The sequence below is a fragment of the Giraffa tippelskirchi genome, chromosome 5, assembly GCF_054371585.1.
Source record: "Giraffa tippelskirchi isolate mGirTip1 chromosome 5, T2T-mGirTip1v1.2.pri, whole genome shotgun sequence".
Taxonomy (NCBI): Eukaryota; Metazoa; Chordata; class Mammalia; order Artiodactyla; family Giraffidae; genus Giraffa; species Giraffa tippelskirchi.
The window spans coordinates 128,405,642-128,432,620 of NC_137279.1; the positions used below are offsets into that span (position 1 = coordinate 128,405,642).

General features: G+C 38.0%; 1 protein-coding gene across 7 annotated transcripts in view; it reads left to right on the top strand.

The window, feature by feature from the left end:
* Window positions 1-26,979, top strand: part of DIPK1A (divergent protein kinase domain 1A) — a 208,014-nt gene that overhangs the window by 149,001 nt on the left and 32,034 nt on the right. For 4 of the 7 annotated variants that reach the window (XM_081486356.1, XM_081486357.1, XM_081486355.1 and 1 more), the window contains one exon: window positions 21,858-21,992. The exons of 1 other annotated variant lie outside the window; for it this stretch is intronic. In XM_081486356.1, coding sequence (XP_081342482.1) covers window positions 21,858-21,992 — 135 coding nt within the window. Of the gene's footprint in view, window positions 1-4,550; window positions 4,708-6,534; window positions 6,640-21,857; window positions 21,993-26,979 lie in introns of all 7 variants that reach the window. 2 more of the 7 variants (XM_081486358.1, XM_081486359.1) reach the window with 2 other exon arrangements.

Here is a 26,979-nt window from a genome sequence, read left to right on the forward strand (position 1 = left end):
AGGTGAGAATTTTAAGAGCAAACTACTGATAAAATTTTTTGAACACCCATGTGTTGAAAATGTTTGATTAAACTGAGTATGTATTTACTCTGAATCAACAAGAGCTTTGAACAAAAAGGAACTTGCCTTTGGTTCTTATTCATGTTGAAGGAGTCCTGCCCATCTCTAAACTGCTTGACTTGCCTGAAACCACTCATGATTTACTTGCTGTAAAAAAGGCAAAGACTTCTGTTTTAGTTTCATAGACTGTATGAAGGGAAATACTCTACTAGGGTGAATGATTTATAAACTCTGAAAATAATGTACTCACTGATTCCTTATTTTTTGTAAATGAAGTTCCATCTAAAGTAATTGACCTATCCTTATCCTTTTTCCCCTAAACTGTAGCAGTCACTTTAAGTGACTGTTGTTGAAAAGCAGATGCAAAGAAATTGTCCTGTTCTAATTTTGGGGGATGCTCAGTTTGCTTGTTGAAATCTGATGGGTCTCCCTCTGCTCTGCCTCCTCAAACAATTAAAACATATTCATTTGAGAATTCTTCAGGCTTAGAGTGGAGTCCAGTCCAACTCCTGAGTGTATGCTTTGAGCTAGTGAGTTGTCCTGTGGAAGCCCCTCTCTCTAGGCTTAGGGCAAGGAAGAATCAACCCTACCCTTCCTTTCAAGAGTATTTATAGGAGAGCAATACATCTCTTCAAAGAAACCCCTTGCAAATCCTTCCTCTCTAATAACTCCATCTTACTGGGATTGGGGTCAGAGAACCACCCCTGGCCCTTTTGATTTTTAATACATGTGTTTTCTTGGGCACCTCATTTTGATATGCAGCTTTTATTATATTTTTGTGTGCTTCACAGTATAAAGCATATAGCACCGTGTATTATATATAACTTGGTACTTCATGTAGCAAAATGCAAAAATATACATGGGAAAGATAATGATTTCCTCTGAGGATGAAAGTTAAGATAATGAATATAAGGGGAGAGAGTTAAGGTTTGGTCATAACATTGTATTCCTTCTTAAAAGAGAGTTTTAAATTAATATGGCAAACTATTGATATCTGCTTACATTTAGTGGTAGATATGGAGCTACCTTTTATGTCATTTTTGTCTGTTTTCCTCTTTAAAAAATTTTTATTGAGTACAGTTGATTTACAGTATTGTGTTATTTTCTGCTGTATAGCAAAGTGAATCAGTTATACATATGTTTACTCTTTTTTAGATTCTTTTCCCATATAGGTCATCACAGAGTATTGGGTAGAGTTTCCTGTGCTATACAGTAGTTCCTTATTAGTTATTTATTTTATATATAGTTGTATGTACATGTCAGTCCCAATTTCCCAATTAATGTCTCCCCCCTTCTATTTTTCTATACAGTCAGTTTTTCTGGATGTTTAAAATGTTTTATAAGTTCAAATTAGTTGCAAGAATGAATCTAGGTTACAGTAATTTCTCTGTTTTAGGTTTCTCTCTTCCTTTATTCTCGAAGACAGAGAAAACATAAGTCATCTGATAGAAATGATCCCAGCTGACCATTCAGAGGCACACACACATACACACACAAGTGCACACTCCTTTCCTTCTTGCCTTTGGGCACAGTGGAGTCACTGTCTCTTCATCTCTGTTCTGGGTCTGCTCTCTTCTCACCTCTCAGAAACTTTGTACTATTGATCTGCCAACACCTTACTCTCTTCAGGTTCTCTCTTTCTACTGACTTCCTGTAAATATATTAAAACGTGCTAGTTCCTCTTAGCTTAAAAAAATACTAACAAACCCATGCCTCAAGTAGGTGCAGAACTATCCACAGTGCAGGCAAAAACATTTTCATTTGGAAACTGTCCCAGTGCATTTTCTTTATAAGTCAGTTCCTTTTCTTGTGTGAAAATCGCTATGATCAAAATAGCTGTCGTCTGTCTCTGAAGCATTTTCTATAGATTTTGTTTTGTTTTGTTTTTAGCTTTCTTTGGAATTTAGGAGAGAAGTGGGAAGGCATTTTAGATTAACACCTGTCTGAGAAATTCCAAAATTAGAGATGGCCATCTGGTTTGCATAATGTGTAATATTTTTGAAAAAAGGTCTTACCGTTCTAAATAGATTTTTAAGTATTATTCTAAAATAATACTTAATTTTAAAACTGCTACAGCTATCAACATTTTACTATTCAACTGAAAAGAGGATCATCCGATGTTGGTGATGTTCACTCCAAAAAAAGAAAGCTTCTGTGACCTCTCTGTCCTCTCTGAGACAGCTATGGGCAGTTGCTGCTGCTGCTACTGCTAAGTCGCTTCAGTCATGTCCGACTCTGTGTGTCCCCAGAGACGGCAGCCTACCAGGCTCCCCCGTCCCTGGGATTCTCCAGGCAAGAACACTGGAGTGGGTTGCCATTTCCTTCTCCAATGCATGAAAGTGAAAAATGAAAGTGAAGTCACTCAGTCGTGTCTGACTCTTAGCAACCCCATGGACTGCAGCCTACCAGGCTCCTCCGTCCATGGGATTGTCCAGGCAAGAGTACTGGAGTGGGGTGCCATTGCCTTCTCCGGCTATGGGCAGTGGAAAGCCACATTTCTCCTTATTCAGGCTCATATAAATTGAAGGCCCATCTTCGATTCTTCTGTGCTTCTAATTATTCTTTAGAATAATATACTTAAATCAGGCCTTAGGTAGTCAACCACAGTAGCTCTTAACATGTCTGAATTTGACCAAGGTCATCCCTACCTTATGGGTACTTTAAAATTTGACTAGCTCTCTTGCCTCTTGTTATAACTTTGAAATAAATTTCCTGGATACATCCCTGAAATTCTGCATTTTATAAATCCTGAGATTATCATTCACCAGCTCTATTCAGTGCCCCACTGATCTACGTATACCTGAGCTTTTGTCAGATCTAGTGCTAAAGATTCAGAGAGCATATTAAAAAAAGTCAAGGCTACTGTTCTGAAACTGTAACTGTAAATAAAACTGTAAACAAAACTAAAAATGTGATTGCGTATAGAATTTGATGCTGCAGTAGGTGAAAAAAAGTGCATTTGAAAAACCAGTGAGTGTTAATTGTTGCAAGCTTTTTGGAAAGTGGTGTAACAATATATGTCATTTACTTTTTAAAACCATGTATCCTTTGACCTAGAAGTTTTCTTGCTGAAATCTTTCCTGAAAAAAATAATCAAATACTCAAGGAAGTATTTATGTATTTAATAAAATAGGCAGTAGAATAGAGAGAGTACAGACTCTGAAGCTAAGTTTCCTCAATTCAAATCTTTGTTCTCCTACTTACTACTCGTATCAGTTCATTTCAGTTCAGTTCAGTCGCTCAGTCATATCCGCCTCTTTGCGACCCCATGGACTGCAGCACGCCAGGCCTCCCTGTCCATCACCAACTCCCGGAGCTTACTCAAACGCATGCCCATTGAGTCAGTGATGCCCTCCTACCGTTTCATCCTCTGTTGTCCCCTTCTCCTCCTGCCTTCAAGCTTTCCCAGTATCAGGGTCTTTTCCAGTAAGTCAGTTCTTCACATTAGGTGGCCAAAGTATTGGAGTTTCAGCTTCAGCATCAGTCCTTCCAATGAATACTCAGGACTGATTTCCTTTAGGATGGACTGGTAGGATCTCCTTGCAGTCCAAGGAACTCTCAAGAGTCTTCTCCAGCACCACAGTTCAAAAGCATCAATTCTTCTGCGCTCAGCTTTCTTTATGGCCCAACTCTCACATCTATACATGATTATTGGAGAAAATATAGCTTTGACTAGATGGATCTTTGTCATCAAAGTAATGTCTCCGCTTTTTAATATGTTGTCTAGGTTGGTTATAGCTTTTCTTCCAAAGAGCAAGTATCTTTTAATTTCATGTGTGAAGTCACCATCTGCAGTGATTTTGGAGCCCAAGAAAATAAAATCTGTCACTGTTTCCATTGTTTCCCCATCTATTTGCCATGAAGTGATGGGACCAGATGCCATGATCTTCGTTTTTTGAATGTTGAGTTTTAAGCCTACTTTTTCACTCTCCTCTTTCACTTTCATCAAGAGGCTCTTTAGTTCCTCTTCGTTTTCTGCTGTAAGGATGGTGTCATCTGCATATCTAAGGTTATTGATATTTCTCCCGGCAATCTTGATTCCAGCTTGTGCTTCATCCAGTCCAGCATTTCTCATGATGTACTCTGCATAGAAATTAAATAAGCAGAGTGACAATATACAGCCTTGACGTACCCCTTTCCCAATTTGGAACCATCTGTTGTTCCATGACCATTTCTAACTGTTGCTTCTTAACCTGCATACACATTTCTCAGGAGGCAGGTAAAGTGGTCTGGTGTTCCCATCTCTTTAAGAATTTTCCACATTTTTTTGTGATCCACTCATATAGCCTTGATTTAATCTCCATAGGTTTCTCAATTTCTCCATCTGTAAAACAAAAAATAGTCCCCACTCATAGAGTTCTTACAAGGAGATTTAAGAGTAAGGAACTGTCCAGTGTCTGTTAGCTACCACAACAATGCTGCATAACAAATTGCCCCCAAAACTTAGTGACACATAATGAGCATTTATTTCTCACTTGTACATCCAACAGATCAGCTGGAGTTCAACTTTTATAGGCTGAGATTGGCTACAGGCTATGGGTTTGGTTCAGGTGGGCTATGGTGTCACTTACTCTCCTGGAATGTGTGGACTGCCAGGACCTGTTCTTCTTTTGGCAAGGCCTGAGGCATAAAGAGGCAAGTCTTATTGTACATTTTGCTTTGCGTCACATCCACTGACAAACACTTACCAAAGCAGGTCACATGGCCAAGCCCAACATCAATGAGGCAGGGAAAGTAGGGGAGGGGGAAGGAATGAATATTTACAATTCAAGGGTTGATAAACTGTAAGGAGCCAGATAGTAAATATTTGGGGCTTTGCTGGTCATATGGTCTCTGTTGCAACCACTCAACTCTGCCATTTATAGCATTAAAGCAGCTTTAGATAGTAAATCACCACAGAGGCTGGCTGTGTTCCAATAAGATGACTTGCAAAACCAGGTAGCAGACAGGATTTGGCTCATGGACCATAGTTTTCTTACCCCTGGCCAATATACCACACCAGATCAGACTTTTTATGAAGATAACAGTTCCTGGTACAGTGCAACACTAGTAAATATTGGCTCTCATTAATAATGTTTTTACTATTAATAGACCACAATATTGGAAATAATAAAATGTTCAACGATAGAAATAAGGTTAAATACCCATAATGTATGGCATACCCATACTGTAAAATGTTATGCATTCATTTAAATATCATATTTTTAAAATATCAAGACTATGTCATGGCCTAAGAATGTGCTTTAATATTATGTTAAGTGAAAAAAGTGATAAATGACATTTATCATTTGACCCCAATTTTATTTTTCTTGCAAGATAATGTAGATTATATAAGTACATTATACAACAGCTATGAAATAAATGCACCAAAACTGGATTGTTTATTATACTTTTTTAACATAAGTATTTTTGATTTTTATTGAGTTATAATTAACATATAATGTGTCAATTTTAGGTGTACAACAGAATGATTTGATGTGTGTATATACTGCAAAGTGATCACCACATAGATTAGTTAACATCCATCTCCTCACATAGTTACAGTTTTTTCTTGTGATGAGAACTTTTAAGATCTCCTCTCTTAGCAACTTTCAAATATACAATACAGTATTGTTAACTATGAGCTTCCCTGGTGGGCTCAGATGGTAAAGAATCTTCCTGCAATGCAGGAGACCCAGGTTCAATCCCTGGGTTGGGAAGATCCCCTGGAGAAGGGAATGGCTACCCACTCCACTATTCTTGCCTGGAGAATTCCATGGACAGAGGAATTCAGTCCGTGGTCTACAGTCCATGGTCACTATGCTATACACTGCACCCCAAGACTTACTTATCTTTTAGCTGAAATTACATAATTCTTTGTTGTCCATTTTTTCTATACTATGTATGTACTGTTTCCTGGTATGAAAGTACTTTGATGAGAAAAAAAATAGAATCCAGGTCTACTGAGGACTATTCTAACTGATGTAGTTACCATTTATATGTCACTTCTGTTTTAATTGCTTGACAAACTGGGAGTTTACCTTCAGAAGTGTCTGATTAGAATGGGCTAGATAGACACTTTTCAACCATTGTATTTTTAAAGTAAAATTGTTCTGCTCCAGGGCTCCTGGAAGTATGTGGTAGGGTACCAACCAATGTGAATAGAATCCCCACATGCCTTTCAGGTTGAAGAAACAGTAGCTCCTTTCTGACCACAGTTCCTGAGCAACCACGATCCTTTCAGGGATGCAAAGGCAGAATGTTGTTGCTCAGAGGTGAACAACCTCCCCCACCCCTGCTCTGACCACCCCAGTATTTGAACATACACATCTACTTTTCTCATGTATCAGAGTGAGGTTGGGTTTCAATGTTTAATTGCCACTGTGTCTGGAAGTCACACAGATGAATCCTGGGAAAGGATGTTTCAGAACCCAGCCATCATCTCATCTTCATCAGTCTCACAGAATATTAACTAACATTAATTTCCTTTTTAAGACCCTTTAGAGTAATCAAGTTTCATCTAATTCTAATCAGCCTCTGGGTACACCAAGATTCTAAACTCTGTTGCAGATTATGTTAATCAGATTGTACAACCTACAGGTAATTATCCCAAATAAATTTTCCCCTAAAATGTACTTCAGAGTCTGAAGTTTAAAGGGACCATGCTTTTTAACCTTTGAGTTTAGGTAAAATGTAGCTAAACTTTATTTTTAGTGAGTGAATTGTTAGTGAATTTAAGTACCTACTGGGATTCCCATGTAAGATTTGCCTGTGGATATTGTATGTTTACTAAGTTCTAGACCCAGTATAGTGCTCAAGCCTACTAAAAAGGGAAAATGAACACCTGATTTGCCCATTCTGAGTCCCCAAATGTTGCTAAGGCAACATGAATCCTATTTGGAAATTTCTCTCAAGCAGTTCTTTAACTTGGAACTTCATGTGTATAAGCTAAAGATTTGTTGGGACTCCCCTGACAGTCCAGTGGTTAAGATTCCGTCCTTCCATTGCAGAGGGCACAGGTTCAATCCCTGGTTGGAGAACTAAGATCCTGCATGATGCAGGGTGTGGCCCCCAAAATAAATAAATAAAGATTTGTTGATAGTTACTGAGCTCATGATATGGAATGAAAACTGTATTTAATAAGCTTAAACATATATACAACTACAGGTACTATGAATGGATTTTAATCGAAATTTCCAGTTACGCCCCATTAAGGAAGAAGGAAGAACCTTTAATATGAATGGCCAAGAAAATCGTCTGTTCTGGCTAGGACTTCCACGGGTTTTTCTCTTCACCTTTAGACCTTGCTTTGCTGATCCTATCTGGGAATGGCAGCTAATCTCCAAAGATGACCCTGCAGTAGCTCTGCCTCCTGGTATGCATGCCCTTATGGAGTGCCCCCTACAGTCCATCTGATCTGGCCCTGTGTAACCACGAGAGTGGGGCAGAAAAGATGCAGCTTCTTCCTTGGTCTCTGGAAACAGTTGTCCTGGGGTAACCCAGCCATCATATAAGAAGCCTAACTACCCTGAGCACCGTGCTCAGAAGGAGGCCAGCTTGCCATATGCAGCTGTTCCAGCTACTCCAGCCAAGGGACTGGACATGGGAGTGAAACAGCCACACGTGTGTCCTGCTCAGTCAGTCCTTTGTCACATGTCTTCAGCCCTAATCATGAATTCATGGAAAACTTGACTGACCAGCTCAGTCCAATCAACTCAGAACCACGAGAGACATAAATTATTTTTGTAAGCCTCTGGGTTTGGGGATAGTTTATTATATAACAAAAGAAAATGAGAACACTTAGCTTTCTTAACCCCTGTCTTCTGTACTGGGATGTTGAAGAACTCCATGACTGAGTTCCTTTGCTCTTGAAAATGCTAATATTCCTTTTATGTAGAGTGCTCATAGGGACTGCATCTCCCTTGCATGTGCTCCATAAAATGCAGGTTATTTGTTCATTAAAAGCCTTCTGTGTGCCTTCTTAGGGATGGCTTTACTCTGTTTTTCTGGTCTTGCTGCTGCTGCTAAGTCGCTTCAGTCGTGTCCGACTCTGTGTAACTCCATAGACAGCAGCCCACCAGGCTCTACCATCCCTGGGATTCTCCAGGCAAGAATACTGCAGTGGATTGCCTTTTCCTTCTCCAGTGAATGAAAGGGAAAAGTGAAAGTGAAGTCGCTCAGTCATGTCCGACTCTTAGCCACCCCATGGACTGTAGCCTACCAGGCTCCTCCATCCATGGGATTTTCCAGGCAAGAGTACTGGAGTGGGGTGCCATTGCCTTCTCTGTTTTCTGGTCTTACGCTCTTTTAAACATGTGCCTGGCTTGTAGTCCCTAAAGCAGCAGCACCATCTCCAGAATTTACTGTTTGTAGATTTTTTTGATGATGACCGTTCTGTCTGACATGAGGTGACCCCTCACTATAGTTTTGATTTGCATTTCCCTAATAATTAGTGATGCTAAGCATCTTTTTATGTGTTTGTTGGCCATCTGTATGTCTTCTTTGGAGAAATGTCTATTTAGGTCTTCTGCCCATTTTTTGATTGGATTGATTGTTTTCTTAATATTGAGCTACATGAACCATTTGTGTATTTTGGAGATTAATCCTTTGTCAGTTGTTTTGTTTGCAAATATTTTCTCCCATTCTGAGGGTTGTCTTTTCATCTTGTTTGCTGTGCAAAAGTTTTAAGTTTAATTAGACCCCATTAGTTTATTTTTGTTACTCTAGGAGGTGAATCAAAAAAGATCCTGCTGCGATTTATGTCAGAGAGTGTTCTGCCTGTTTTCCTCCAAGAGTTTTACAGTGTCTGGCCTCACATTCAGGTCTTTAATTCATTTTGAGTTTATTTTTGTGTATGGTGTTAGGTTGTAATTTTATTCTTTTACACATAGCTGTCCAGTTTTCCCAGCACCAACCACAACCTCCTTTATTATAGATTAGGTGACCATAGGTGTGTGGGTTTACCTTTGGATGTTCTATCCTGTTCCTTTGGTCTACATTTCTGTTTTGTTTCTTTTTGTGCCAGTACCATACTCTCTCTCTTTCTTGCTTTTTTCTTTTTTTTTTTAAATTCCCTAAAGCGGTAACTGACAAGGATCTTGGGATTATGGGATTACCATGATTTAGTACAACACTTTCTTGATTACTGTAGCTTTGTCAAATCGTCTTTTTAAAACATTAATTTATTTATTTTAATTGGAGGCTAATTACTTTACAATATTATAGTGGTTTTTGCCATACATTGACATGAGTCAGCCATGGGTGTACATGTTCCCCATCCTGAACCCCCCTTCCACCTCCCTTACCATCCCATCCCTCAAGGTCATCCCAGTGCACCAGCCCTGAGCGCCCTGTCTCATGCATCAAACCTGGACTGGTGATCTATTTCACATATGATAATATACATGTTTCAATGCTATTCTCTCAAATCATCCCACCCTCGCCTTCTCCCACAGAGTCCAAAAGACTGTTCTATACATCTGTGTCTTGAATAGTCTTAAGGTCAGAGAGCCTGATTTCCCCAGCTCCATTTTTCTTTCTCAAGATTGCTTTGGCTATTTGGGGTCTTTTGTTTTTCCATACAAATTGTAAAATTTTCTGTTCTAGTTCTGTGAAAAATGCCATTGGTGATTTGATAGGGATTGCATTGAATCTGTAGATCACTTTGGGTAGTATAATCATTTTCACAATATTGATTCATCCAATTCATGGTATATCTATCTGTTTGTGTTGTGTTTGATTTCTTTCATCAGTATCTTATAGTTTTCTGTGTACAGGTCTTTTGCCTCCTTAGGTAGGTTTATTCCTAGGTATTTTATTCTTTTTGTTGCAATGGTAAATGGAACTGTTTCCTTAATTTCTCTTTCTGATCGTTTGTTCTTGGTGTATAGGAATGCAAGAGATTTCTGTATACTGATTAGAAAAAGGAACCCTCCTGCACTGTTGTTGGGAATGTAAGTTGATACAGACACTAAGAAGAAGAGTATGGAGGTTCCTTAAAAAACTAAAAATAGAACTACCATGTGACCCAGCAATCCCATTACTGAAACATATACCCAGAGGAAACCATAATCAAAAAAGACATGCACCCCATTGTTCATTGCAGCACTGTTTACAATAGCCAGAATATGGGAAGCAACCTAAATGCCCATCAACAGAGAAATGGATAAAGCAGATATGGTAGGGACTTCCCTGGTGATCCAGTGGTTGAGAGTCTGCCTGCCATGCCAACGCAGGGGACATGGGTTCGGTCCCTGGTTGGAGAGGATTCCACATGCCCTGGAGCTGCTAAGCCCCTGTACCACAACTACTGAGCCTGCTCTCTAGCGCCCTCGAGCGGCAATTGCTGAAGCCTGTGTGCTACATCTGCTGAATCCCAAGCATCTAGAGCCTGTGCTGCGCAACAAGAGAAGCACCACAATGAGAAGCATAAGGGTAGCCCCTGTTCTCAACTAGGGAAAGCCTGAATGCAGCACCGAAGACCCGGTGCAGCCAAAAATAAATAATAAATCAATAAATAAAATTTAATTTAAAAATATGTAGTACCTATATACAGTGGAATATTACTCCATTGTATGGGTCATTTGTAGAAATGTGGATAAACCGACACTGTCAGTGAAGTAAGTCAGAAAGAGAAAAATATTGTATATCAATGCATATGTGGAATCTAGAAAACTGGTATAGATGATATTATTTGCGAAACAGGAATAGAGACACAGACACAGAGAACAAACATGAACACGGGAGGGGAAGGGGAAAAATGCATCAGAGAAAAATGCAAGTCACAGTACATGGTATATGCTTCTATATCTATAAAGTTCAAGAGTAATGAACATCAAATTCTGCATTTTAGGCATACATGGTCAATGGTTAAACTACATAGGAAAGCACATATATGATTATCATTGAAGTCAGGTGCATGTTAATTAACCCTTTATTGGAGAAGTCACATGGAAGTCAGTGAAGGCACTAGAGAAACTGTTTCTTAACCCAAGTGGTAGTTACATGGGTATTTGCTTTCTAATTATAATTTAAGTTACACTTGTGTATTTTTTAACTTCTCTGTGGCTGCACTGGATCTTTGTTGCTTTCTGTAGTTGTGATGAGGGTGGGCTACTCTAGGTTGCGGAGCGAATCATTGCAGTGGCTTTCTCTTGTTGAGGAACACAGGCTCTAGGCCTGTGGGCTCAGTAGTTGTGGCACACAGGCTTAGTTGCACCACGACATATGGAATCTTCCCAGACCAGGGATTGTACCCATGTCCCCTACATTGGCTGGCAGATTCCTAACCACAGTACCACAAGGGAAGTCTGACACTAATGTATTTTAAACAATTCTATATGAAGGATTTATTTCCAAGTTTTAAAAAAGAAATTTTTAAAAAGCACTCAGGAGACTTCTAGATCCTAGAGATATGTTTTTAAATAGATATGCTAAAGCACTTATATGAAAAAAAACTATGTATTTGCATATACATGTATATCTATAATGTAATATATATTCATTACAGAAAATCTGTATAATAGAGAGAAAACTAAAAATCATTCATAATCCCACCACTTTTGACATTTTGGAATAACCACCCTTGACATTTTGATTTATTCCTTGCAGTTTCTACAGTCTGTTGGTGACTTTTCTCTTTTTTTTTGAAGCAAAATTGGGAACATATCATATATGCTGTTTTGAAAGTTGGTTTTTTTCTCTTACCATATCATGAACATTTCCCCATACTTTGACACTTTGAGATATTAATTTGCTATTAAAATCAGCCACAGGCTTCAGGATCACCCCATGAAATTAGTTCCCCAAGGAAAAATGTTCGCTTTTTTGATGCTGTCAGCCCCCTAAGCTGTAAAAAATATGAACCAGCATGCAGAGAAAATGTGAAAATTATCTGCTCCTTGTTAGAATTTTATTTCTCGAGTTCTAATAAAATCAGAACAGGGAATATGCTCATGCAAATAAAACCTTTAGAATTTAGATCAGAGAATAATGACAGTTCTTCCTAGAAAAGTGAAAACTCAGCTCTTAGATAAAGAATGCTAAAACTCTGATCAATAGGCTAATAATGCCCTTTGACAAGGAATTCTTCTCTAAAGTTTTGTCATAAAAAAGTACTTTCATGCTCAGGACAAGCTGGGGAACATAGATATTTTTAGACCCTTTCTTTTCACTATTTTTAACTTATAAAAACTCAAGATCTTCCTTGTGTGGAATGACATGAAAGTTCTTTTTTTGTGTGTTTCTTTGGTTAAACATCATAACTGTTTCTTCATGTTTATGAACATTAGCACTAAGAGAGTTTAGATACATTTAGATAATTTTCTTAATGGTTTTCTCACAACCCTCCAACTAGGCAGTGAGACAACCTTTAGTAAAGGTATAGGATCCATTCCAAACAAAGTTGATCTGGAGCTGTTGTGGTATACAATATTTACCTTATTAAATAGTTTCTTTATATTTCTATTTTTTACAGCCAGCATGTTTTTCATGCTCAAATATTATTATAAACATCTAGAGTTCATTCAAAAAAAAAAGGGTACAGTTATATTTAAGGATATGTCAATAATTTTAACTTTAGTTTTTTCCAGCCACATTGCTCCTAAATATTTAGCAGTAAAAGTTAGCTAGCTACAGTATTGTTAGTATTGTTAATATAACAATAAGGGGAAAAAAGATTTTTGAAGTTTATTTAAGAGTAAGTGGTTATTGAAAAACTTGAATAAAAATGCATTGTACACATGAAACTTATATAAATGTTGTAAACCAACCTCAAAAAATAGCAAGCTTGTCTCAGCTTTTTCTATGAAATGATGAAATCATTGTATTTGAGTTTTTACAAGTGATAACCTTATCAGTTTGTTAGATTTTCTGAGTGTTCAAGTCCACTACATATATTAAGCAAAGTGTGAGAGAGATTGTTCTTCCTTACTTTTCACAAGAATATCTGTGTGGGGAGTACTTAGGGATAAAGCAGATGGGCTTTGTGCTTTATAAGTTTGTATTAGGTTAGTGCAAAAGTAATTGCAGTTTTTTGCATTGTAAATTTGCCTTTGATATTGGAATGCATTCTTAAACAAATGTGGAATGCACATTTCTCATTTTATGTTTTTTTTGCTCTTATTATTTGCTGTTTCTTTTGTATTTATTTTAGATTAGGGACATGCTGCTGCTACTGCTGCTGCTGCTAAGTTGCTTCAGTCGTGTCCGACTCTGTGCGACCCCGTAGACAGCAGCCTATCAGGCTCCCCTGTCCCTGGGATTCTCCAGGCAAGAACACTGGAGTGGGTTACCATTTCCTTCTCCAATGCATAAAAGTGAAAAGTGAAAGTGAAATCGCTCAGTCGTGTCCGACTCTTAGCGACCCCATGGCCTGCAGCCTACCTGGCTCTTCCGTCCATGGGATTTTTCCAGGCAACAGTATTGGAGTGGGGTGCCATTGCCTTCTCTGTTAGGGACATGATGTTAGACAAAAAGCAAATTTGAGCAATTTTCTTATTTGAGTTCAAAATGGGTCATAAAGCAGTGGAGACAACTTGCAACATCAACAACACATTGGGCCTAGAAACTGCCAACAAATGTACAGTACAGTGGTGGTTCAAGAAGTTTTGCAAAGGCGATGAGAGCCTTGAAAATGAGGAGCATAGTGGCTGGCCATTGGCAGGTGACAACAACCAACTGAGGGCAATCATCGAAGCTGATCCTCTTACTACTACACAAGAAGTCACCATTGGCCAGTCTATGGTCATTCAGCATTTGAAGTAAATTGGAAAGGTGAAAAAGCTCTGTAAGTGCGTGCCTCATGAGCTGACCGAAAATCAAAAAAAATGGTCATTTTGAAGTGTTCTCTTATTCTACGTGACAACAATGAACTCATTTCTCAATCAGATTGTGATGAAGGTGGATTTTATATGACAACTGGTGACAACCAGCGCAGTGGTTGGATTGAGAAGAAACCCCAAGGCACTTCCCAAGGCCAAACTTGCACCATAAAAAGGCATGGTCACTGTTTGATGGTTTGCTGCCAGTCTGATCCATTACAGCTTTCTGAATCCTACTGAAACCATTACATCTGAGAAGTAAGCTCAGCAAATCAGTGATATACACTAAAAACTGCAACACCTGCAGCCAGTATTGGTCAAGAGAAAGGGCCCAGTTCTTCTCTACAACAATGCCTCACCACACAGCACATAACCCATGCTTCAAAAGTTGAATGAATTAGGCTAGGAAGTGTTGCCTCATCCACCATATTCACCTGACCTCTCACCAACTGACTACCACTTCTTCAAGCATTTCAATAACTTTTTGCAGGGAGAATGGTTCCACAACCAAAAAGGATGCAGAAAATGCTTTCCAAGAGTTCATTGAATCCCAAAGCACAGATTTTTACACTACAGGAATAAGCGAAGTTATTTCTCATTGGCAAAAATATGTTGATTGTAATGGTACCTATTTTGATTAATAAAGATGTGTTTGAGCCTAGTTATGATGATTTAAAATTCACAGGTCGAAGAATCAATATTGTGAAAATGACTATACTACCAAACACAATTACAGATTCAATGCAATCCCTATCAAATTACGAATGGCATTTTTCACAGAACTAGAGCAAAAAATTTCACAATTATATGGAAACGCAAAAGATTCCAAATAGCCAAACGAGTCTTGAAAAAGAATGGAGCTGAAGGAATCAACCTTCCTGACTTCAGATTATAGTACAAAGCTCCAGTCATCAAGACAGTATGGTACTGGCACAAAAACAGAAATAAAAACCAGTGGAAAGGAAAGAAAGAAAGAAAGTGAAGTCACTCAATCGTGTCTGACTCTTTGCGACCCCATGGACTGTAGCCTACCAGGCTTCTCCGTCCATGGGATTTTCCAGGCAAGGGTACTGGAGTGGGTTGCTATTTCCTTCTCCGTCCAGGGGATCTTCCTGACCCAGGAATCGAACCCAGGTTTCCCGCATTGCAGGCAGACACTTTACCCTCTGAGCCACCAGGGAAGCCCTAAAGACCAGTGGAGCAAGATAGAAAGCAGAGAAATAAACCCATGCACCTATGGATACCTTATTTTTCACAAAGGAGGCAAGAATATACAATGGGGCAAAGATAGCCTCTTCAATAAATGGTGCTGGGAAAACTGGACAGCTACATGTAAAAGAATGAAATTAGAACACTTCCTAACACCATACACAAAGATAAACTCAAAATGGATTAAAGACCTACATTTAAGACCAGAAACTATAATATTCTTAGAGGAAAACATAGGCAGAACACTTAGTGACATAAATCAAAGCAAAATCCTCTATGACCCACCTCCTAGAGTAACAGAAATAAAAACAAAAGTAAAAAGTGGGACCTGATTAAACTTAAAAGCTTTTGCACAGCAAAAGAAACTATAAGCAAGGTGAAAAGACAACCCTCAAAATGGGAGAAAATAATAGCAAATGAAACAACTGACAAAGGATTAATTTCCAAAATATACAAGCAGTTCATAAACTTACTGCCAAAAAAACAATCAACCCAATCCAAAAGTGGGAAAAAGACCAAAGAAGACATGCAGATGGCTAACAAACACATGAAAAGATGCTGAACATTGCTCATTGTTAGAGAAATGCAAATCAAAACCACAATGGGATATCACCTCATACCGGTCAGAATGGCCATCATCAAAAAGCCTACAAACAATAAATGCTGGAGAGGGTGTGGAGAAAAGGGAATGCTCTTGCACTGTTGTTGGGAATATAAATTGATACAGCCACTATGGAAGATGGTATGGAGAGTCCTTAAAAAATTAGGAATAAAACCACCATATGACCTGACCCAGCAATCCAGCTCCTAGGCATATACCCTGAGGAAACCAAAATTGAAAGAGACACATGTATCCCATTGTCCACTGCAGCACTATTTACAATAGCTAGAACGTGGAAGCAACCTAGATGTCCATCAACAGATGAATGGATAAAGAAGTTGTGGTATCTATACACAATGGAATATTACTCAGCCATAAAAAGGAATGCATTTGAGTCAGTTCTGATGAGGTGGATGAACCTAGAACCTATTATACAGAGTGAAGTGAGTCAGAAAGAGAAAGATAAATATTGTATTCTACCACATGTATACGGCATCTAGAAGAATGGTATTGAAGAACTTATTTACAGGGCAGCAATGGAGAAACAGACATAGAGAATAGACTTATGGACATGGGGAGAGGGGAGGAAAGGATGAGATGTATGGAAAGAGTAATATGGAAACTTACATTACCATATGTAAAATAGATAGCCAAAGGGAATTCGCTGTATGGCTCAGGAAACTCAAACAGGGGCTCTGTATCAACCTAGAGGTATGGGATGGGGAGGGAGGTGGGAGGGAGGTTCAAAAGGGAGGGGATATAGGTATACCCATGGCTGATTCATGTTGAGGATTGACAGAAAACACCAAAATTCTGTAAAGCAATTATCCTTCAATAAAAAAATTAATTAAAAAGAAAAAACAAAAATTCACAGGTTGAAACTGTAATTATGTTTGCACCAACCTAGTAAATGATGTTGAATGTGAAAAATAGGTAAGTAATAGAGAAGTAGTCTTACATAGCTGAAGTTTGATGTGTTGCCTCTTTATGCCTAATTCAAAAACTTAATGTAAATCTGTTTGAATAAGTTCATAGGTTTTCAGATTTGTCATGAAATAAAATTATCACAGTGAAATCAAACAATATAAAAAAAAGAAACAGTATCACTGTTCTTTACAGTAGAATTGGTAGAGAAAGTTTGTTTCATCATTTATATATTTTCCATCTCCAGTGATTTTTCTTTATTTATAATAAGATATTGCCAATCATTTAGTCATTAAGAATTATTTCTGTTATTTCCAGACAGATGTTATATTTTTCTAATTAAGTAGTAGTTTATGCTTTAAAGACTAATTTAAAATAAAATGATAGTGTCATACAAATTTGATTCTTTCAACCCCATAATCTTTGCTTTCATTTTATTTTGTAACCATAATACAAATTTTCTCAGCCTTAGCACTATGAACGTTTGGGCAGATAATTCTTTGATGTGGGGAGCCCTCCTGTGCATTGAAGGATGTTTAGCAGCATTTCTGGCCTCAACAGACAAGACTCTAATCACACTTTGTGGTTCTAGACCCTGCCAGGTATCCCCGGGGGGCAAAACTGACTCTAGTTGAGAATCATGCCATTGTGTATTCTCTAAAATTCTTATCATGACTTTCAGGAGCATAATTTGAAATAAAGCAATGTACCTCTAATGAAAAGTAAAAGTGAAAGTCACTCAGTCGTGTCCAACTCTTTGTGACCCCATGGACTATACAATCCATGGAATTCTCTAGGCCATAATACTAGAGTGGGTAGCCATTCCCTTCTCAAGGGAATCTTCCCAACCCAGGGATCGAACCGAGGTCTCCCTTGTTGCAGGCAGGCGGCTTCTTTACCAGCTGAGCCACCAGGGAAAAAATAGCTAGGCCCCAAAGCAGCAGAACAAATTTTGCTTCTGGGCAGTATTTTGGATAGTTCAGCATCAATAAAAAGGTCATAAACAGTAACTATATTTTTTCATCAAAGTCTAAATTGTCTAGGTAATTGGTATAGAACAGACCACTGGGAACATTTTAGTGAGTGCCACACAGGGAAATAAAATTAGTCAGTAGCTACAGATGTCATTATGGCTGTTTTTCTTCAATCTTTATTTTAAAATGTGAGGCAACAGGATCTGCAGAAATTAAAGGACACATGAAAGCCCTTATACTAGTTTGTGTTACCCTCAAATCACAGTAATTTCAATGACATACTAGAATAAAAATGTGTTTCACTCCTTTTGTCATTTATATATAACAGCTGATGCCCACTGCCCTGCTGGGAACATCATCAATCCAACTTCCTCTCCAAAAATTTTGGCATTCTGTATCATGACGAACACACAGTGGGCAAGCCAGTTTACAGGGTATTTTTCCATTTAAACATATGCCAGAGAAAAAAAAAATTAATGTAGCTCTTAGAGAGAAAAACAAAATGACTTCAAGTTTTATTAAATTGGCTGTGCAGGAGGGAGAAATATACAGGTCTTTGCTGCCAACACCTATTAAGCTTAATATGCATTTGATAGCTAATAGAAATTATTGATGGAGACTCCAAAGGTAGTTGACATTACTAGACTTCTTGAGGTGGGTGTCAAGGAGAAGGTAAAACAGAACCAAGTTCTGAACTAGCAGAGAACCTCCTCACCATGTCTGCGTGGTTTCCTTTACTCTGTGACTTCTACCTGCTGCAGAGCAAGGCAAAAAAAGGAAAAAAGAAAATATTATTTTACAGTGTAAGGTCTTCCTTGATTTTTTACTAAACAAATTGAGATTAATCTTGTTTTAAAACCCCATCTCAATATTAGTATAAGATTGAACTTCTCGTGTAAGTGGTTGATTGTAACTTTATGGCCACTAAAAGATTTCAAACTGCATTCATGCCTCTTTGTACATATAATGAAAATTGGGCAAAATAATGAAGATTGATGTTGCCTTAAGTCTGCTCTGTTTAATTCTGCTGTCTGCCCTTCTACAGTGCTGTCTCTAATTGTACATAGTTTAATGATATCTAGGAGTATAAAGTTGTTGCCCATAAATAGCTTGTAAATAGCTTTCCTAAAATAAAATGGTTTCAATAATTGTATTCAGTAACTTCTTGATTGCTGAAATTTGGTTGCCTCTGATAATGCACTATTATAATAATAGGTGTAAAAGATGTCATATATATTACATGGGGGTTGGTGGGGGGATGTGTGTGTGGGTATGTGTATAGTATAGACTTAATTCTTCACTTGTGATACATCCCTAAATGTAGAATTTGCTAGATGAAAATTTTTAGAGTTTTTGATGTATGTGGCTAACTGCTCTTTCAGAAATGCCGTGACAACATACCCTAGCACCATCACAGGAGTGAGTACAAATCTCCTACTGACTTCAGTTCTTGTCCTGAGCCCTCTAGCTACTCTCTCTTAATCTAATGATGAAAACTCCTGTCACATCCCATTTTATCTTTCAGCTTTGTTTACAGTGATTTTTGTCACAACTTTAAAGTTTTTACATAGTCAATGTCTTCTTTTAGAGATTCTGTGGTATTTAGAATTTTTGTCATCTCAAAAATTATTTTTGAAGAATCCCTACATTTGTATTATATTATTTCATATTTTACATGTGTATCAGTTTCCTGTGGAATTTATTTTGATGTAAGATGTGTTTTAGGTTTTTAAATATGCTATTTCGAAATGATTAACAGTTGTCTTATCATCTTTTATTAAATAATCTTTCTCTAATGGCCACACATACACAAAAGATTGGACTTATAAAAGTAAAATCATGCCATGCTACATTGTCCAAGAAACCTTCTGAACTGTGTTAAGGGTACTTATCTGGTATTTAGGGTTTGTTTGTCACTGTAAATGCAAATGTTCTGAAAGTGCCTAAGGTGGCGCCAGGCACGTAGTAGACAATAGATAGTTGCTGAATGAATGTGTGGGAAGTGGGTATCTTGGTATGAAAGTATTCCTTATCGTACGACGTAAAAAAAATGTTAAATCAGTAGAGAAAAACATGTACAAAAGAAGGCGTGTAACCATCACCCAGCCTGAACAGTTACCAACTCACGGCCAGTATTGTTTTAATACTTTTCCCACGTACCTTTCCCTTCCTATATTGTTTTGAAGCAAATCCCAGGTACTATTTCATTCATAAATGTTTCAGTGTCTATCTCAAAAAGATTAAGTTGTTTTTCTTTAAACATCACATTATTATGCCTAAAAAACTAAAATAATGCCTTTACAGCACAGGTATCCTGTCAGCCTTCAAGTTTTCAATTGTCTCATAAATGTCATTTTTTTTTTTTTTTTACAGTTTTTCACTTGAATCAGGACTCAAAAAAGATCCATGAAATGTGATTATTTAATATATAATATTTCTTAAGTATTTTTTGATCTTTGGTTTTCTCATCTTCTCTCTCTTTTCTCCCTTGTAATTTATTTGTTGAAGAACTGGGTTATTTGTATTGCCGCATTTCCCACAGCCTAGAGTTTGCTGATTGTATCCTAATACTGTCATTTACTTAAGTGTTACTTATATGCCTCTGTCTCCTGTATTTCCTGTAAACTGGTAGTTGGAGCTAAAGGCTTAATCAGATTCAGATTCAGTTTTCTTTTTGGCAAGCCCAAAAAGAAGGCGGTGGCCTATCATAATGACTGTGTTACTGGCTTTTTGTTCAGGGCCTTACGAGTTGATTTTGCTAACATTTGTTGAGTATTTTCTGTGTGCCTAGCAAAGTGCTTATGTTCTGTAGGGATTATGGCACTCAATAATATTTAAGCTTTGTAATACTAGTACATATCAGTTTCTATCTGATGACTAGACTTCTTATTAGGGCCAAGTAATCTTAAATGTCTTTCAAACAAACCCCTTGGTATATACTCATGGTCATTTATGTGATTTAATTTGGAAATCTATCTGGACTTTCTTTTTATTGGATTCACTTAGAGCTATACAAAAATAACTTGCATTTAAGGCATTTTAAAAAATATCTTAATAATAAAACTCAGAGACCTATCATTTAACTGTGAATTGTTGTACTCAAGCTTTTTGGTACTGGGATTCACCATCTGTTAACCTCACAAAGACCGATATCTAAACCACAAATAAAGCCAAACGAATTCAGTATTTCTGAGTCCCTTTTTCCTCTGCATTCATTGTCTCTGCAGATGCACTTATGTCTCTTTCATCTCTTTCCGCTTTCTTTGCATGCCCACAGCGCTCACAGTATCCTACTGTTGTCCAGTGTGAGAAACCGACTTGGGGTTGTAAAAGCAAAACCAGCTTTTCGTTGTTTGTTTATATGTCTTTAATTAATTTTTGCTCAATTCTCCCCATGGTCCTAAATTCAGTTATTTATAAAATCAGACCATTGGAGTTCCAGACTCAAAACATAAATGTCAAATTATCTTGACCAGCGGACAGTTTTGGAGATGAAACTGTTTGATATGTAGTTGATGGAGAAAAACCACCAACTGACCCGAGTCGCAATTAGATACCAGAGCACTAGTTGCAAAGCAAGGCAAAGAGGATCCTGTTGTACAGCTTTACAAACTGACATGCAGAGAGTCATTTATTCTTTATATATCTTAATCTTTCTTTTCCTTTAATAGTTGTAACTTTTTCCTCAAATTTCCAGAATATCTGTTAGGTGAAGCATTTGATTGATTGAATAAAATAAACATAAAGCATTGGTGAATACAGCAGGGAAATAGGAATGAATGTGAAGTTTCATTTCTTACTCTGGTTGTACCTCACTGTGAGACATTAGACTAGTAGCCAAATTCTCTGTTTTTATTTCTTTAAAACACAATTATTTTTGCCATACTTATTCATAAAGAACTTTAAGATTCTTATTTGAACCAGTCTTCTGTAAGCTTGTCATAAGAGGGGACTGTGTCTCTCTTTACCTGATCTTACTGGGTGTTCAGGGGGGCATGGTGCATGGGCTTGTGCTTAATGAGTAGCTTTGGATGCTGGTAGTATTTGTAAGGTTATACATTTTAAAGGCTATTTTGTTCTCTTTTTCTTGGCAAGACCAAGGAGCTTCCTTTTCTAAGACCAATGCTTTTTGGACTCAGTGAAAGTACACTTTGTTCTAGGAGAATTGCCATATGAAAGCCTAGAATATATATTGAGTGCTTCCAAGAAAGGGGGAAAAGTCATGTTCTAGGACAGTGAATGCTGACTGGGTGCTGAATGATTGATTGTTATGTGGTCTTTTACTTACAGGCTCGCTTCTCATATGTGCGAATGAAATATCTTTTCTTTTCCTGGTTGGCGGTTTTTGTTGGAAGCTGGATTATATATGTGCAATACTCTACCTATACAGAACTATGCAGAGGAAAGGACTGTAAGAAAATAATAGTAAGTATTTTTTATTTTCTAGTATATGGAAAAACCTATTCTCTAATTGAAGTAGAGTTGATTTAAAATGTTGTACCAATCTCTGCTGTGCGGCAAAGTGACTCAGTTACATACATATACACATTCTTTTATTTATATATATATATAATTTTCCATTATGATTTATCCCAGGAGGCTGGGTATAGTTCCCTGTGCTATATGGTAAGACCTTGTTGTTTATCCATTCTAAGTGTAATAACACATTAAAAAACAGTATTACTAACACATTATATTTGTTACTTATACATGGACTAAAAATTCTTTTCAAAAAGTAAAAGTTAATTTGATTTTGAGTTGTGTCGAACTTCTTACCATTTTGATATGACCAAAGTAGTAGGACTGTTCCCCACTTTGAAAAATTCTGTATTCAGAAATCTGAGTAAGACAGACTAGTATGAGAGCATACTTATTACAAAGAAGGATTCTTGCTTTTCAAATGTACTTGAAGTTTAGTTTACTCTAATTAGATGGATTTTTAAATATTTATAATATGAAAGTGTTATTTGCATCCATCTTTTCTGGGACATATCTTTTGAATAAATGGAGTCATTCTCGAATGCTGAAAATACATGTAAAAATTATATCTGTGTTCAGTTCAGTTCAGTCGCTCAGTCGTGTCTGACTCTCTGCGACCCCATGAATTGCAGCACGCCAGGACTCTCTGTCCATCACCAACTCCCGGAGTCTACCCAAACCCATGTTCATTGAGTCGGTGATGCCATCCAACCATCTCATCCTCTGTCGTCCCCTTCTCCTCCCGCCCCCAATCCTACCCAGCATTAGGGTCTTTTCCAATGAGTCAACCCTTCGCATGAGGTGACCAAAGTATTGGAGCTTCAGCTTCAACATCAGACCTTCCAATAAACACCCAGGATTGATCTCTTTTAGGATGGATTGATTGGATCTCCTTGCAGTCCAAGGGACTCTCAAGAGTCTTCTCCAACACCACAGTTCAAAAGCATCAATTCTGCTGCGCTCAGCTTTCTTCACCGTCCAACTCTCACATCCATACATGACCACTGGAAAAACCATAGCCTTGACTAGACGGACTTTCGTTGGCAAAGTAATGTCTCTGCTTTTAAACATGCTATCTAGGTTGGCCATAACCTTCCTTCCAAGGAGGAAGCGTCTTTTAATTTCATGGCTGCAGTCACCATCAGCAGTGATTCTGGAGCCCAAAAAAGTAAAGTCTGACACTGTTTCCACTTTTTCCGCATCTATTTCCCATGGAGTGATGGGACCAGATGCCATGATCTTAGTTTTCTGAACGTTGAGCTTTAAGCCAACTTTTTCACTCTCCTCCTTCACCTTCATCAAGAGGCTCTTTAGCTCTTCTTGGCTTTCTGCCATAAGGGTGGTGTCATCCGCATATCTGAGGTTACTGATATTTCTCCCAGCAATCTTGATTCCAGCTTGTGTTTCTTCCAGCCCAGCATTTCTCATGATGTACTCTGCATATAAGTTAAATAAGCAGGGTGACAATATACAGCCTTGACGTACTCCTTTTCCTATTTGGAACCAGTCTGTTGTTCCATGTCCAGTTCTAACTGTTGCTTCCTGACCTGCATACAAGTTTCTCAAGAGACAGGTCAGATGGTCTGGTATTCCCATCTCTTTCAGAATTTTCCACAGTTTATTGTGATCCACACAGTCAAAGGCTTTGGCATAGTCAATAAAGCAGAAATAGATGTTTTTCTGGAACTCTCTTGCTTTTTCGATGATCCAGCGGATATTGGCAATTTGATCTCTGGTTCCTCTGCCTTTTCTAAAACCAGCTTGAACATCTGGAAGTTCACGGTTCACGTATTGCTGAAGCCTGGCTTGGAGAATTTTGAGCATTACTTTACTAGCATGTGAGATGAGTGCAATTGTGCGGTAGTTTGAGCATTCTTTGGCATTGCCTTTCTTTGGGATTGGAATGAAAACTGACCTTTTCCAGTCCTGTGGCCACTGCTGAGTTTTCCAAATTTGCTGGCATATCGAGTGCAGCACTTTCACAGCATCACCTTTGAGGATTTGAAATAGCTCAACTGGAATTCCATCACCTCCACTAGCTTTGTTCGTAGTGATGCTTTCTAAGGCCCACTTGACTTCACATTCCAGGATGTCTGGCTCTAGGTGAGTGATCACACCATCGTGATTATCTGGGTCGTGAAGATCTTTTTTGTACAGTTCTTCTGTGTATTCTTGCCACCTCTTCTTAATATCTTCTGCTTCTGTTAGGTCCATACCATTTCTGTCCTTTATCGAGCCTATCTTTGCATGACATGTTCCTTTGGTATCTCTAATTTTCTTGAAGAGGTCTCTAGTCTTTCCCAATCTGTTGTTTTCCTCTATTTGTTTGCACTGATCGCTGAGGAAGGCTTTCTTATCTCTCCTTGCTATTCTTTGGAACTCTGCATTCAGATGAGAATATCTTTCCTTTTCTCCTTTGCTTTTCACTTCTCTTCTCTTCCCAGCTATCTGTAAGGCCTCCTCAGACAGCCATTTTGCTTTTTTGCATTTCTTTTCCATGGGGATTTTCTTGATCCCTGTCTCCTGTACAATGTCACGAACCTCTGTCCATAGTTCATCAGGCACTCTGTCTATCAGGTCTAGTCCCTTAAATCTATTTGTCACTTCCACTGTATACTCATAAGGGATTTGATCTAGGTCATACCTGAATGGTCTAGTGGTTTTCTCTACTTTCTTCAATTTAAGTCTGAATTTGGCAATAAGCAGTTCATGATCTGAGCCACAGTCTGCTCCTGGTCTTGTTTTTGCTGACTGTATAGAGCTTCTCCATCTTTGGCTGCAAAGAATATAATCAATCTGATTTCGGTGTTGACCACCTGGTGATGTCCATGTGTAGAGTCTTCTCTTGTGTTGTTGGAAGAGGGTGTTTGCTATTACCAGTGCGTTCTCGTGGCAAAACTCTATTAGCCTTTGCCCTGCTTCATTCTGTACTCCAAGGCCAAACTTGCCTGTTACGCCAGGTGTTTCTTGACTTCCTACTTTTGCATTCCAGTCCCCTATAATGAAAAGGACATCTTTTTTGGGTGTTAGTTCTAGAAGGTCTTGTAGGTCTTCATAGAACCGTTCAACTTCAGCTTCTTCGGCGTTACTGGTCGGGGCATAGACTTGGATTACCATGATATTGAATGGTTTGCCTTGGAAACGAACAGAGATCATTCTGTCGTTTTTGAGATTGCATCCAAGTACTGCATTTCGGACTCTTTTGTTGACCATGATGTGTATTTATTATTTAATTTCTATCCTACTGGATATACCTTAGGAAAATCACTCTAACAGAATAGGATTTCTAGTAGTAAATATTGGTTCCATAGGAGTGATATTTTAAATGTTTGAGGATAAGTAAATTAACTCCTTGTTTTCTGCTAATATCTTCTATATAAATAATGTGAAAAACATCTAAGAATTCATCTAGGAATTATATTTTTATATAATAATTATTGAGATCCCAATTATTATAACTTATTAATGGTTCTAATTATTGAATGGTTACTTTTTAAACAGTCCACTGGTGCTAGGTATATACATTTAGCAGGGAAGAAGTTATCCTGACCTTATGAACTTAGAGTCTAGTAGGGAAGAAAATGAATAATTACAGTAAGGTAAGATAATTATTACAATTATTACAGTAATGAATGATGTAGGGTCATAAGACAGGGAGACCTGAAGCTTTCCAAAGTTCTAAGAGAATAAAAACCAGGCTAACTCTAGACATTCTGTCAGTCAGAATAAAAATAAATTATTCCCCAGGAGTATAACATCCTCTTAAGTAGTCAGAAGAGAAATACTAATATAAGAAGCAAGGGAATTAATTAGCAAAGAAGAGTTCCAATTCAAGGAAGGTTGAAATATGTAAATCTTATGTTCATTCCAATGGCCATTCCAGATCCTTGAGGACTTTTAAAATAAAAGGAAACTTTGGGGCCAGGCAGTATACTGGGTACTTCATATGGTCATTAGTACTTAAAATAATCCTGTGAAAGCCCCCGCAAACCCACTTTACAAATAAAGAAATATGACTAACAAGAGAGAAGAATTTACCTTTCATGGTGGGGCCAGAATTTGATCCCAGCTCTGTCTATATAGAAAGCTCATGCTCTTTCTGCTACCCAGAGTCAGAAAAGACTGACAAAGGAAGTTATAGGTTAATACAGCTAACAAAACCCTCCACAGAACTCACTGCCCTGCTTTATCTGTACTCCAAGGCCAAATATGCCTGTTACTCCAGGTGTTTCTTGACTTCCTACTTTTGCATTCCAGCCCCCTGTAATAAAAAGAAAATCTTTTTGGGTGTTAGTTCTAAAAGATCTTGTAGGTCTTCATATAACCTTTCAACTTCAGCTTCTTCAGCATTACTGGTTGGGACATAGACTTGGATTACCGTAATAGTGAATGGTTTGCCTTGGAAACTAACAGAGATCATTCTGCTGTTTTTGAGATGGCATCCACGTACTGCATTTCAGACTCTTTTGTAGACTATGATGGCTACTCCATTTCTTCTAAGGCATTCTTGCCCACAGTAGTAGATATAATGGTCATCTGAGTTAAATTCACCCATTCCAGTCCATTTAGTTCGCTGATTCCTAAAATGTCAACGTTCACTCTTGCCATCTCCTGTTTGACTGCTTCCAATTTGCCTTCATTCATGGACCTAACATTCCAGGTTCCTATGCAATATTTCTCTTTACAGCATCAGACCTTGCTTCCATCACCAGTCATGTCCACAACTGGGTGTTGTTTTTGCTTTGGTTCTTTCTCTTCATTCTTTCTGGAGTTATTTCTCCACTGATCTCCAGTAGCATATTGGACACCTACCGACCTGGGGAGTTCATCTTTCAGTGTCTTATCTTTTTACCTTTTCATACTGTTGATGGGGTTCTCAAGGCAAGAATACTGAAGTGGTTTGCCATTCCCTTCTCCAGTGGACCACATTTTG